The sequence below is a fragment of the Dreissena polymorpha genome, chromosome 7 (genome assembly GCF_020536995.1).
Source record: "Dreissena polymorpha isolate Duluth1 chromosome 7, UMN_Dpol_1.0, whole genome shotgun sequence".
Taxonomy (NCBI): domain Eukaryota; kingdom Metazoa; phylum Mollusca; class Bivalvia; order Myida; family Dreissenidae; genus Dreissena; species Dreissena polymorpha.
The window spans coordinates 19,031,901-19,045,647 of record NC_068361.1 but is presented as its reverse complement, the minus strand read 5'-3'; the positions used below and the strand labels follow the sequence as shown (position 1 = coordinate 19,045,647).

The following is a 13,747-nucleotide window of genomic DNA, read 5'->3' as shown; positions in this document are numbered from 1 at the left end:
GGAGAATATAACAAAACAGTCAAGAGAGAACATGATAACCAGCCTAATATCAAGAAAATAATACACAAGTAAAATGATGAACCAGTCAAATAATAAGTCAAGGACAAGGAAAATGGTAAACCAGTCACTATAGGTGTATACATCAATCAATAGAGGAAAAAAATATCAACCAGTTAAATAATGAAAATAATAAGATAATAGAAAACAAGCAATGTGTTTGTGAAACACTATGTCCCCATATATTTGACCTTTGCCCTTGAAGGATGACCTTGACCTTTCACCACTCAAAATGTGCAGCTCAATGGGATACACATGCATGCCAAATATCAAGTTGCTATCTTCAATATTGCAAAAGTGTACATTAAATGAACGATTTTGACCCATATATTTGACCTTTGACCTTGAAGGATGACCTTGACCTTGAATTTTCCACCACTCAAAATGTGCAGCTCCATGAGATACACATGCATGCCAAATATGAAGTTGCTATCTTCAATATTGCAAAAGTTATGGAATATGTTAAAGTTGGAGCAAATAAACACACAAACCAACCAACCAACAGACAGGGCAAAAACTTGTTTTTTATCATTTGGCAGGTACAGATAATTATCTCCCTTTGAAGCTTATTACTTCCCTTGGATTTGTAAGGATGGCCTTGACCTTGACTTTTCATCACTCAAAATGTGCAGCTCCATGAGATACACATGCATGCCAAATATCAAGTTGCCATCTGAACGGACATAGAAGTTATGAGCATTTTTCGAAACCTTAACACAGAAAACTAAACGCAAAGTTTGACGGAAAGACAGATGGACAGACGGAAGGTCCGATCACTATATGCCCTCCTTCGGGGGCATAAAAATAGAGGGAACAAGAGCTGTCACCATAGGATGACATATGCCCCCTATAAACGCTTTGATAGAAGTTATGAGCATTTTTCGAAACCTAAACGCAGATTTCGAAACCTAAACGAGGACCCTAAGTTAAAGGTCAAGGTCACAGGGGTCAAAATTTATGTGCGTATGGAAAGGCCTTGTCCATATACACATGCATACCAAATATGAAGGTTATATCTCAAGGGACATAGAAGTTATGAACATTTTTTGAAACCTACATGCAGATTTCGAAACCTTAACGCGGACCCTAAGTTCAAGGTCAAGGTCACAGGGGTCAAAATTTGTGTGCGTATGGAAAGGTCTTCCCCATATACACATGCATACCAAATATAAAAATATAAATCTCAAGGGACAGAGAAGTTATGAGCATTTTTCGAAACCTAAACGCAGATTTCGAAACCTAAACGCGGACCCTAAGTTCAAGGTCAAGGTCACCGGGGTCAAAATTGTTGTGCCTATAGAAAGGCCTTGTCCATATACACATGCATACCAAATATGAAGGTTATATCTCAAGGGACATAGAAGTTATGAGCATTTTTCGAAACCTAAACGCAGATTTTGAAACCTAAACGCGGACCCTAAGTTCAATGTCAAGGTCACAGGGGTCTAAATTTTTGAGCATATGGAAAGGCCTTGTCCATATACACATGCATACCAAATATGAAGGTTATATCTCAAGGGACATAGAAGTCATGAGCATTTTGAGAAACCTAAACACAAAGTGTGACGGAAAGACAGACTGACTGACAGACGGTCTAATCACTATATGCCCTCCTTCAGGGGCATAAAAATTAAAAACAAGTCAAGTGAGCTCTTAAAATGATTAAACAAGTCTGGAGTTTCTAATATGATAAACCAGGTATTGAACCAGTCTTTTGTTGACTCCTTTGACAAATGTATGGAAACAGTAAAAAAAAAAGATTGTAATTGGATGAAAATAGGAGACAATGACTGATGTCTTAGTAGACAGCCTGCAATGACTGCTATCAATCATATATGACTCTTATAATTGACAAACTTATAAAATTTGGATCATAAGTGTCCTAGATCTAACGGGCAAACAATTAATAAACAGATGGAATTGTTTCAGTTGCAGGATAACTTAACTTTTTAAGTTTTTGCAAGATCCTATTTCTTATGTTTCACTGTTACCAAAAACCGCAATATTTGTCAGACATAAAACCCCCTGAAATAATGTGTATTTTCCCCATATTTATCCACATACCGAATTTCATAAATTTAGCTTCTGTAATTTTTGAGTTCTCATACGATCCATATTAATCTGAGAGACGTAGCTGTAATAACCTAATGCTCCCATTGTGGCTCTCTATCCACATATTGAGTTTCTTCAAATTAATTTAAGTACTCTTTGAGTTATTGCAGGATGCAGATGATTGGGACAGTCGGACACACAGACTTGTGCTATGGTCCTGTTTGGTTACACGGGTAGAGGACTAACTAAAGAGAGAACCCGTAATGCTAACACATCTATAAGTGACAAGTGCCAATAACTAATAATTATCCATATAAGCCTGGGAAAACGGGGCTGAATGAATGAGCGTTTAGTGTCTTCCAACATTAGCCATGGCAGTCTGTTTGTCAGAGACGACACTTTCCGCTGGAATGGTATTTTTAAGTTGTCTTCATAGCGAAAATCAATGTTAGGCAGAGAGTGTCGTCCCTAATCTGGGTCTACACTTTGAGCATGTGCATTAAGGCCTATTTTTCCAGAGCAAGACTCATATATAAGCAGATACACATTTCTGCCTAACATCAGTTCAACACTTACCCAGTTTGGGTTTGTTCTCCTTGTTTTCTGACTCCAGGAGTCCATTTTTCTCCCCAGGCAACTTGAGGCTGCACCGCTGCTCGTCGATACGGCGACCTTGGAACTTGCTCAGCAGATCAAAGAAACCATCATCTTCTGGGGACAGTGTCTGAATAAAAGAAATTATATAACTATCACAGGATTGATGAAAGACAAAGCTTGCACCAATTATAATATACTACAGCTTACCTCAACCATAGGGGCCTGATTCTTGGCTATGCTTGTCTCTGATGTAGCTACAGCTTACCTCAATCATAGGGACATGATTTTTGGCTTTGGTTGTCTCTGATGTGGCTACAGCTTACCTCAACCATAGGGGCCTGATTCTTGGCTTTGATTGTCTCTGATGTGGCTACAGCTTACCTCAACCATAGAGACCTGATTCTTGGCTTTGGTTGTCTCTGATGTGGCTACAGCTTACCTCAACCATAGGGACCTGATTCTTGGCTTTGATTGTCTCTGATGTGGCTACAGCTTACCTCAACCATAGGGACATGGTTTTTGGCTATGATTGTCCCTGATGTAGCTACAGCTTACCTCAACCATAGAGACTTGATTCTTGGCTTTGATTGTATCTGATGTGGCTACAGCTTACCTCAACCAAAGGGGCCTCATTCATGGCTATGATTGTCTCTGATGTGGCTACAGCTTACCTCAACCATAGGGGCCTGATTCTTGGCTATTATTGTCTTTGATGTGGCTACAGCTTACCTCAACCATAGGGGCCTGATTCTTGGCTATGATAGTCTATGATGTGGTTACAGCTTACCTCAACCATAGGGGTCTGATTCTTGGCTATTATTGTCTCTGATGTGGCTACAGCTTACCTCAACCATAGGGGCCTGATTCTTGGCTATTATTGTCTTTGATGTGGCTACAGCTTACCTCAACCATAGGGGCCTGATTCTTGGCTATGATAGTCTATGATGTGGCTACAGCTTACCTCAACCATAGGGGCCTGATTCTTGGCTATTATTGTCTCTGATGTGGCTACAGCTTACCTCAACCATAGGGACCTGATTCTTGGCTTTGATTGTCTCTGATGTGGCTACAGCTTTCCTTAACCATAGGGGCCTGATTCTTGGCCATGATTGTCTCTGATGTAGCTACAGCTTACTTCAACCATAGGGGCCTGATTCATGGCTATGATTGTCCCTGATGTGGCTACAGCTTACCTCAATCATAGGAGCCTGATTAATGGCTATGATTGTCTCTGATGTGGCTACAGCTTACCTCAACGATATGGGCCTGATTAATGGCCATGATTGTCTCTGATGTAGCTACAGCTTACCTCAAACATAGGGGCCTGATTCATGGCTATGATTGTCTCTGATGTGGCTACAGCTTACCTCAACCATAGGGGCCTGATTCTTGGCTATTATTGTCTTTGATGTGGCTACAGCTTACCTCAACCATAGGGGCCTGATTCATGGCTATGATTGTCTCTGATGTGGCTACAGCTTACCTCAACCATATGGTCCTGATTCTTGACCATGATTGTCTCTGATGTAGCTACAGCTTACCTCAACCATAGGGGCCTGATTCTTGGCTATGATAGTCTATGATGAGGCAACAGTTTACCTCAACCATAGGGGCCTGATTCTTGGCTATGATTGTCTCTGATGTAGCTACAGCTTACCTCAACCATAGGGGCCTGATTCATGGCTATGATTGTCCCTGATGTAGCTACAGCTTACCTCAATCATAGGAGCCTGATTCTTGGCTATTATTGTCTTTGATGTGGCTACAGCTTACCTCAACCATAGGGACCTGATTCTTTGCTATGATAGTCTCTGATGTGGCTACAGCTTACCTCAACCATTGGGGTCTGATTCTTGGCTATAATTGTCTTTGATGTGGCTACAGCTTACCTCAACCATAGGGACCTGATTCTTGGCTATAATTGTCTTTGATGTGGCTACAGCTTACCTCAACCATATGGACCCGATTCTTGGCTTTGATTGTCTCTGATGTGGCTACAGCTTACCTCAACCATAGGGAACTGATTCTTGGCTTTGATTGTCTCTGATGTGGCTTCAGCTTACCTCAACCATAGGGACCTGATTCTTGGCTTTGATTGTATCTGATGTGGCTTCAGCTTACCTCAACCATAGAGACCTGATTCTTGGCTTTGATTGTCTCTGATGTGGCTACAGCTTACCTCAACCATAGGGACCTGATTCTTGGCTATTATTGTTTTTGATGTGGCTACAGCTTACCTCAACCATAGGGACCTGATTCTTGGCTATGATAGTCTCTGATGTGGCTACAGCTTACCTCAACCATTGGGGTCTGATTCTTGGCTATAATTGTCTTTGAAGTGGCTACAGCTTACCTCAACCATATGGACCTCATTCTTGGCTATGCTTGTCTCTGATGTGGCTAGAATTTAACTTAACCAGAGAGGCATGATTCTTGGCTATGATTTCTCTGATGTGGCTACAGCTTACCTCAACCACAGGGACCTGATTCTTGGCTTTGATTGTCTCTGATGTGGCTACAGCTTACCTCAACCATATGGGCCTGATTCTTGGCACTGATTGTCTCTGATGTGGCTACAGCTTACCTCAACCATAGGGACCTGATTCTTGGCTTTGATTGTCTCTGATGTGGCTACAGCTTACCTCAAACATAGGGACCTGATTCTTGGCTGTTATTGTCTTTGATGTGGCTACAGCTTACCTCAACCATAGGGACCTGATTCTTGGCTGTGATTGTCTCTGATGTGGTTACAGCTAACCTCCACCAAAGCGGCCTGGTTCTTGGCTTTTATTGTCTCTGATGTGGCTACAACTTACCTCAACCATAGGGACCTTATTTTTGGCTATGATAGTCTCTGATGTGGCTACAGCTTACCTCAACCATAGGGACCTGATTCTTGGCTATTATTGTCTTTGATGTGGCTACAGCTTACCTCAACCATAGGGACCTGATTCTTGGCTATGATTGTCTCTGATGTGACTACAACTTACCTCAACCATAGGGGCCTGATTCTTGGCTATGATTGTCTCTGATGTTGCCACTGTCATGGATTTCTGCACCTTGGGTATCTTAGGTCTTGCCCCGCCATGTACTGGGATTGTCTCTCCTTTCTTGTCCGGCGTGAGCTTCATCAACTCCATCTGTTCCATGCTGTGTCGCCGGGAGACGCCGGTACGTCGGTCTGGAATTTAAAAATAATATTTTAATTTATAATAATTTTATGTAATATGTTATGTAAATTTACATATATATATATTTTTTTTAATTATAGTAATATTTTTATTTCATATAAAAAATACAATGAACAATTTTATTTTATTGTATTTTTTTCATTTTATGTTTCATTTTAATAAATTGTCAATGATTTTAAAATATAAGCAATTTTATATAATTTTGTAAATACTTTTTTTTTCTTTTAAACAAAAAATATATTTGATACTCCAGTTGTGTTAATTAACCCCTTAGCACTTAGATATGCACTTTGACTCATTTGTAGTCCATTAGAAAATCGAATTAAATTAAACACCTTTTCATGCTAGATCCAATTTTTAAAGGCTCCATTACTAACCCTGATATTGAGATGAGCAGCAAACAGCATAAAACCTTAACAGCCTGCAAGTTGGCTGTTCTTAAATAATGCTGGTTGCATACAGCCATTTTCACTGGACTTACTGCATGGGCATCAAGTGTCACCCCAGATAAGCCTATGCAGTCCTCACAGGCTAATCAGGTATAAAACTTTCCGACTAGATTGGATTTTCTTTAAAAGAGACTTCCTATTAACAAACAATTCAGAAAAAAGCGGAAAGTTCTTTGTTGACCGCACAGGCGTATCTGGGACGTGTTAGGCATGTGCATTAAGCCCAGTTTTCCCAGAATGTGATTTGTTAACAAGATATAACATACACATTCCAACATCCAGATGGTCCAAGGGGCTGGGCCTGTGACCTTCGTCTGGCCCCACTTTGATGCCCAGCACTGACTTAAGGTCAGCAAGGTTCATCTGGGCAGTCACCTGACCTGTCTCATCTCCAATCTGAAAACACATCATCAAGCAATATACATGTATGTGAGTTCAATTATGGAAAAACTGTGATTAACGCAGGTGCATAAAAGGTCCTATCAGATTAGCCTTGTTAGTCCACTGCACTGTGCCCACTGCACAGGCTAATCTGGGATAACGCTTTGGGCACATACATGAAGCCTAGTTTTCCAGAATGAGGGAAAAAATATTCTGCGTCCAATAAACACTGATGCCCTTGGTGGAAGCCTTGTCAGTATTGATTCATTGGCCCATTTGAATAAGGCCTAGTAGACAAATAGGGTGTAAAGGTCAAAAATGAGATCATGTGATTTGGCTTTGTAAAGTGTTCATAGATAATAGTCATGCAAGTATTCATGCCTTGCAGAAAGTGATATGGAAGCAGCAAAAAGAAAGTCAAATCAGGTAAACCAAGAAATTTAACTTTCTGAATTAGTCTTAAGTAAGTGTTTAAAAGTAAGTCAATGTCAAGGTCAAAATGAGGTCAGTTAATATGTGTGTGTTGATAGTGTTCAAAGACATTAGTCATGCACGTATCAAAGCTTTGTAAGAAGCATAATTGATGTTAAACAAAACACTTATTTTTGGTAAAACTTGTACAGACGGACGGACTAATGAACAAACGCATGAACGGTTGGTCAGGCCAATTACTATACGCTTCCAACATCAATTGATGCCAGAAGCACAAAACTACCACTTATTGTAAAATAACAGTTTAGACCCCATACTTTTTTAAAGCAATCAAGCAATTAACATTAAATTATTTAGATTGACTTAATGTTGGACATGGATATTTACATTTTGTAGAAAAGGACAATTTTACAACTCAGGGGCCAAAACTCTGCCGTTCAGAGCTCACCAAACTAGGATCTTTGTCTAAAGCACACTATATCACTGGAATCATATCAATAAAAAGGAACTGACTCTTCAATCAGAAGACAGTCCAGAAGTGTTGGTTAAAATTGTTCCTCTAAAGTGATCTCATAATTTCAAAACAGATCCTGTTCAGAAAAGCAACCATCCTTCCTAACTTTTAAGCATCCTATTTTTCCAAATTCTCAAGGTACAAACTTCGAAGATTCAAGTTAGTTTTCTTAAAATGAGAAATTTGTTCAATGCGCAACAAAAATTATTGTCTATTACATTTATTTCTGCAACATATTGTTTGCTTTCTGTGTGCATTGCAAACATTCATTTTACATTAAGTGAAAAAAATGTTGGGGAAAAAAAATTGAATCTTTAAAATTCAATAATTATATTCACTTTGGATTCACAGTGAATTTGTACACACCAGGAGGGCATGATCAGTTTCCTGGCTTACCTCTTTAGAGATCTCGAGATGCTTGCTGGCATACTGGAGAGCCTCCTCGTTATGCCCGAGGGCCGTGTGGGCGTTCCCGAGGCTCCAACACGCCCGACCCTCCCCGACCCGGTCTTCAAGCTCCTGGGCGATCTTGAGGTGCTTCATGTGGAACTCTATCGCCCGCTCGTAGTCCTTCAGGAGCGTGTATGTGTTCCCGAGGCTGTAACATGCCTGGGCCTCCAGCGCCTTGTCACCCAGCTGTTTGGCAATTTGTAAAGTTTTCCTGTTGAAAATATAAAATCAGGGATTGTATTAAGCCTTATTCAGAAAACTACTTCTTTGGAACGAAATAGAAGCAACTTCCCTTCCTTTTTGCCTTGGGAATTGTTTGGATGGAAATTGGTTCATTTTTTATTTTTTCCACTATTGAGAGAGAGCTGTTTATGGGTACTTTAAGGAGAAAAAATGCCTGGGCCTCTAACACCTTATCATCCAGCTGCTTGGTAATTTGTAACGTATATCTGCAGGAAAATACAATTATAGTGCTTGCTTGGTGATTTTCTGTGGAAAATGTAATGACAGGAAATTGAATTGAAGCAGAATGCTGCTTTTTGATGCAGGCATTTTGCAACATATCATAATAGTTCTTGTTTGGTGATCTGTAACGTTTTTGTGTTAAGAAATAAAATATATATATTGCTTGCTTGGTGTTTTGTAACATTTTCCTTGGGAAAATATATGATTGCTTAGCTATTTGTAGGTTGTCTTTTGGAAGAATATCATATTTTTTTCTTATTGATTTAGGAATTGTTTCAAAAAAATATTATCAGTTTTAATTTGTCAATTTGTAATATTTTTCTATGTAATATTTGTCTATGGTTATATATAATAATAGTGCTTGTTTGGCAATATGTAATGCCTTTCTATGAAAATTTAAAATAATAGTGCTTGCTTGATTTGTAACTTATTTTTTTTAAGGAAAATATACAAGTTTGTAACGTTATTCTGTAGAAAAAAGTACTAAATGTGCTTGCTTGTAACATTTTTCTAAAGAAAAATAGGCAATTTTTCTAAAGAAAAATAGGCAATTGGTAATATTTTTCTGTGGACAATTACAACAATAGTGCTTGGCTGATGATTTGCAACATTTTTGGTAGTACAATATAATAATTGTGTGTTTGGCAATTTGTAACATAATTATATGCAGCAATATATCATATGTGTTTGGTGATTTGTGCGTTTTAAGGAGAAAAACTAATTTGTAGCCTGATGAGGTTTTTTTTACCAATTAAAATATTTTCTTACCTGCATAATTATGAAATAATTACAAGAGCACCGCACAACGGGTGCCATGCTCGGCTGCGGATGCAGTTTTGAAAAAATGAAAGCTTGTCAGAATTTTGTGTGTGTGTAAAGATCACAGTGACCTTGACCTTTGACCTAGTGACCCAAAAATGGGAGAGGCGTGTAGAACTCATCAAGGTGCAGCTACATATGAAGTTTCAAAGTTGTAGGTGGAAGCAATTTGATTTAAGAGCCAATGTTCAAAACTTTAACAAAACGTTAAGGTTTTAGCAAGACGCTGACGGCGGACGACACGACGAGCTGGCTATGACAATACCTTGAGTTTTCTCTGAAAACGCCGAGCTAAAAACTGGATAAAAATCAAAATGGTGAGCATAGAAGGTAAGCGGGTCCACACATAATGTAGCCTCTGGGTTGGAACGGACCTCATAAACTTCAGAATACACACCCAAAGAAGGTAACGGTTTGACTGCAGAAAAAGTTCACACAGTTTTATGAAATCCCCCCAAAAAATAATAATAAGAGATGTGTTTGTCAGAAACACAATGCTCCCTATTGCGCCGCTTTGTAGCCATATATTTGACCTTTGACCTTGAAGGATGACCTTGACCTTTCACCACACAAAATGTGCAGCTCCATGAGAAGTAAGTAAGAGATTGAATGGAGAAAGAAAAATTATTCTTGTTTGACCTTTGACCTTGAAGGATGACCTTGACCTTTCACCACTCAAAATGTTCAGCTCCAGGAGATACACATGCATGCCAAATATCAAGTTGCTATCTTCAATATTTAAACAGTTATGGCCAATGTTAAAGTTTGACGCAAACACACAAGGAAGCAAACCAACAGACAGGACAAAAACTCTGACGTAGGGAGTGTTTTTGTTTTTGTAAGATTTGAAATGGTGACCTATATTTTGAGTTGACCCCCATTACCAAACATCAAACTTTGCTTACAAAGATTTTGTATAATATAATGAAAATTTGGACAATCTTAGGGCAATAATTATGGCATTAATTATGTTGAGAAATGTGAATGCTAGAGTGTTTACAAACCAATGTGGACGAACTGACAGCTGACAAAGACCAATCCTAAAACCTCATCTGAGCAATCAGGTGAGCTAAAAAGTGTGTTTCACCGATCTGAGCCATTTTCCAACTTGTCCAAGAAATCAAAAAAACCAATGTATTGACCAAGTTTCACGATGATTAGGCAAAATATGTGACTTCTAAAGTGTTCGATCACAAGGTTTCTCTCTATATAGTCACATAAGGAAAACTGCCCCACCCCCCTGGCAGTCATGTTTATTGACCCATCGGGACCATTTGCAAACTCATCTGAGATATATATAAAACCAACCTTTTCACCAAGTTTCATGATGATTGGGCAAAAAATGTGACTTCTAGAGTGTTCACAAGCTTTTTTTACTACATACAATATTCAACTGACCGGAACCATTTTCCAACTCAACTCTCGTATCAAGGAAACAAATGTTCTGACCAAATTTCATGAAATATGGGCAAAAAATGTGACTTCTAGAGTGTTCACATGTTTTCACTATATACATATACAGAAAAATGCCCCGCCCACTGGCGGCCATGTTTTTTCACAGATCTGGACCATTTTCAAATTTTTCCGACATATCAATAAAACCAATGTTTTGATTACCTTTCATGATGATGGGCCAAAATTGTGACTTCTAGAGTGTTTACAAGGTTTCTCTTTAGCCATTTAAGGAAAACTGCCCCGCCCACTGGCGGCCATGTTGTTCAACGGACCGGAACCACTTTTGAACTCAACCAACATATCATTAAGACAGACATTTAGACAAAGTTACATGAAGATTGGGCATTAAATGTGACTTCTACAGTGTTAACAAGCTTCTTTTTTTGACCTAGTGACCTAGTTTTTGACCCAGCATGACCCTGTTTCGAACTCGATCGAGATATCATTTGGACAAATATTCTGAACACGTTTCATGAAGATCGGACAATAAATGTGGCCTCTAGAGTGTTTACAAACAAATGTTAACGGATGGACGACGGACAATAACCGGTCACAAAAGCTCACCTCAGCAATCAGGTGAGCTAAAAAGTTTTCAGACCATTAAAGTTTTCAGGCGGACGGACAGACTGACATACTGACAGACTGACGGACAGTTCAACTGCTATATGCCACCCTACCAGGGGCATAAAAACAAACAAGCAATGTGTTTGTGAAACACTATGTCCCCATATATTTGAACTTTGACCTTGAAGGATGACCTTGACCTTGACCTTTCACCACTCAAAATGTGCAGCTCCATGATATACACATGCATTCCAAATATCAAGTTGCTATCTTTAATGTTGCAAAAGTGTACATTAAAAAAGTGATTTTGACCCATATGTTTGACCTTTGACCTTGAAGGATGACCTTGACCTTTCACCACTCAAAATGTGCAGCTCCATGAGATACACATGCATGCCAAATATCAAGTTGCAATCTTCAATATTGCAAAAGTTATGGCAAATGTTAAAGTTTGACGCAAACACACAAGAAAACAAACCAACAGACAGGACAAAAACAATTTGTCCCCCGCTAGAGTGATAAACAACTTAGTTCAGTTTGATACCCACCTATAGTGTTCAGCAGCTACTTCAAACTATCCCAGGAATATGTGGGCGTTGCCTAGGTTACTGTAGGCCCGTCTCTCAGCAGCCTTGTCACCAAACTCACGGGCTATTGCTAACCTCTACAATACAACACATGGAGGATGTTATATATGGGCAGGGTATTGCGAAAATGGGTCTTATGCCATATGCTGACAGAAAAGCTCCAGACACGCCTGTGCATTTGCGCAGTCTGGTCAGAAGATACAATGTCCCCTAATGAGACCACGAAACATTGTGTGAATTGATAGCAGACAGGGTAGCTCCTGACCAGACTGGGCAAACCTTGAGTGGCTATAGAGCAGACAAGGTAGCTCCTGACAAAACAATGCAAATGTGCAGGCTGGTCTGGAGCAACGCTGGCCACATATGGCATAAGACCCATTTTCGCAATTTGCAGCTCATACAGAAGATTTGGAGAACACAATTAATTATTTACTGATGATCACTATCTCCACAATTGTCACAGGAAATACATTTTGTTCGATTTCAATGTAATCTCACTTTCATTTTATTTCATGTTTAAAGAAACATAAAAAAGTTATATTAACTTTATTTTTTCAAATATAGTTGTACACATTATAATTCCACATTTTTTGAAAGTTTCAATTGACTGTAATATCATCACAAGCTAACAATTATGAACTCCATACTTCTAAGTCAGCATCATTAACACTCTGTTTCTCTACCATATTTATTCAAGAACCAAATTTCTATGAAATAGCAACAGCGCCGTAGCCACGCTGAGGCACACCGAGGCAGTTGCCTCGGCTAAAATTTGCAGAGCAATGTTGAGATTACAAGGAAAAAAAGGAAAATTTATGTCAAAGAATAAAATCTATATAAGAAATTGAGGCAATTTAATCAATTTAAGGCACTATGATATTCACAAACAAATATTATCATTGAGTACAATTGGTTCATGTTGAGGCAGATAATTATTTCATTTTAATAATTTCAATTGATGCCAAATAGCTCAGCAAAATGATTAGAAAAATCCATATTTTAAACAAAGCGTCGCACTGTACACTTCGATGATACAATCATTGTGGACATCGGAACGTACTGAGTGAGGATCGGGTGTTTTACAGCCAGGTCTGGGTCTATTTTGGACCTAAACATAATTTGGGCGGTTGGCATTTTCGCCTTTATTGGAATTCTCCTCTTTATGGCCGGCGTCGAGTTTAATCCGGGACCGTTTCAGGTGGTAAGAATTTTTGTTTACATTCGAATTTTCAAATTATGATATCCCACGTATCAAACTTTTTTGATATAAAAAGTTCAAGTCTTTTCTTTTTAATAGTCAATGAAGTTGATGATAGAATGTTGATGATAGAACTGTCAACTGACAGAAAATGATTACGCAGTGCTAAAACAAAATGTTACACAAGAAAATAGAAAAAATGGCCAAAAACTTTACTGATTTAAGTTAAATATTTGTACTCCTCATAATAAGCAATATGCCCCTGTGACGCAATTGGTAAGGCGTCAGACTCTGGATCCATTGCTCACTATTATATTGTCACTGCGTTGGTTCGAATCCCAGTAGGTCTGTGTTTAAGTAAATTCCATCAATGATCCTTTTAATATGTGTTATGATTGAAAACGCTTTTGATTTAATGCATTTAAATATTTCTTTAAAGAGCCCTAGTGTGCTTTCAAGCTCTAAATGGAAAAACAAATCATCCACGAATTTTTTCACGGTGAACTTGTCTGAACTACAACAGCAAGTTTGCAGAA

General features: G+C 38.8%; 3 protein-coding genes across 6 annotated transcripts in view; 1 reads left to right on the top strand and 2 right to left on the bottom strand.

Moving 5' to 3' along the window:
- The window catches only part of LOC127837785 (uncharacterized), a 605,533-nt gene that overhangs the window by 36,067 nt on the left and 555,719 nt on the right, over nt 1-13,747 (bottom strand). The gene's annotated exons all lie outside the window — the stretch shown is intronic.
- LOC127837806 (solute carrier family 49 member 4 homolog) overlaps nt 1-13,747 on the top strand; it is a 583,680-nt gene that overhangs the window by 48,770 nt on the left and 521,163 nt on the right. The window lies entirely within an intron of this gene.
- LOC127837799 (G-protein-signaling modulator 2-like) overlaps nt 1-13,747 on the bottom strand; it is a 616,832-nt gene that overhangs the window by 102,326 nt on the left and 500,759 nt on the right. Inside the window, exons 5-8 of the mRNA XM_052365191.1 lie at nt 8,070-8,334; nt 6,613-6,742; nt 5,697-5,887; nt 2,686-2,833 (exon numbers count right to left, since the gene is read on the bottom strand). Coding sequence (XP_052221151.1) covers nt 2,686-2,833; nt 5,697-5,887; nt 6,613-6,742; nt 8,070-8,216 — 616 coding nt within the window. The 5' untranslated portion in view covers nt 8,217-8,334. The remainder of the gene's footprint in view (nt 1-2,685; nt 2,834-5,696; nt 5,888-6,612; nt 6,743-8,069; nt 8,335-13,747) is intronic.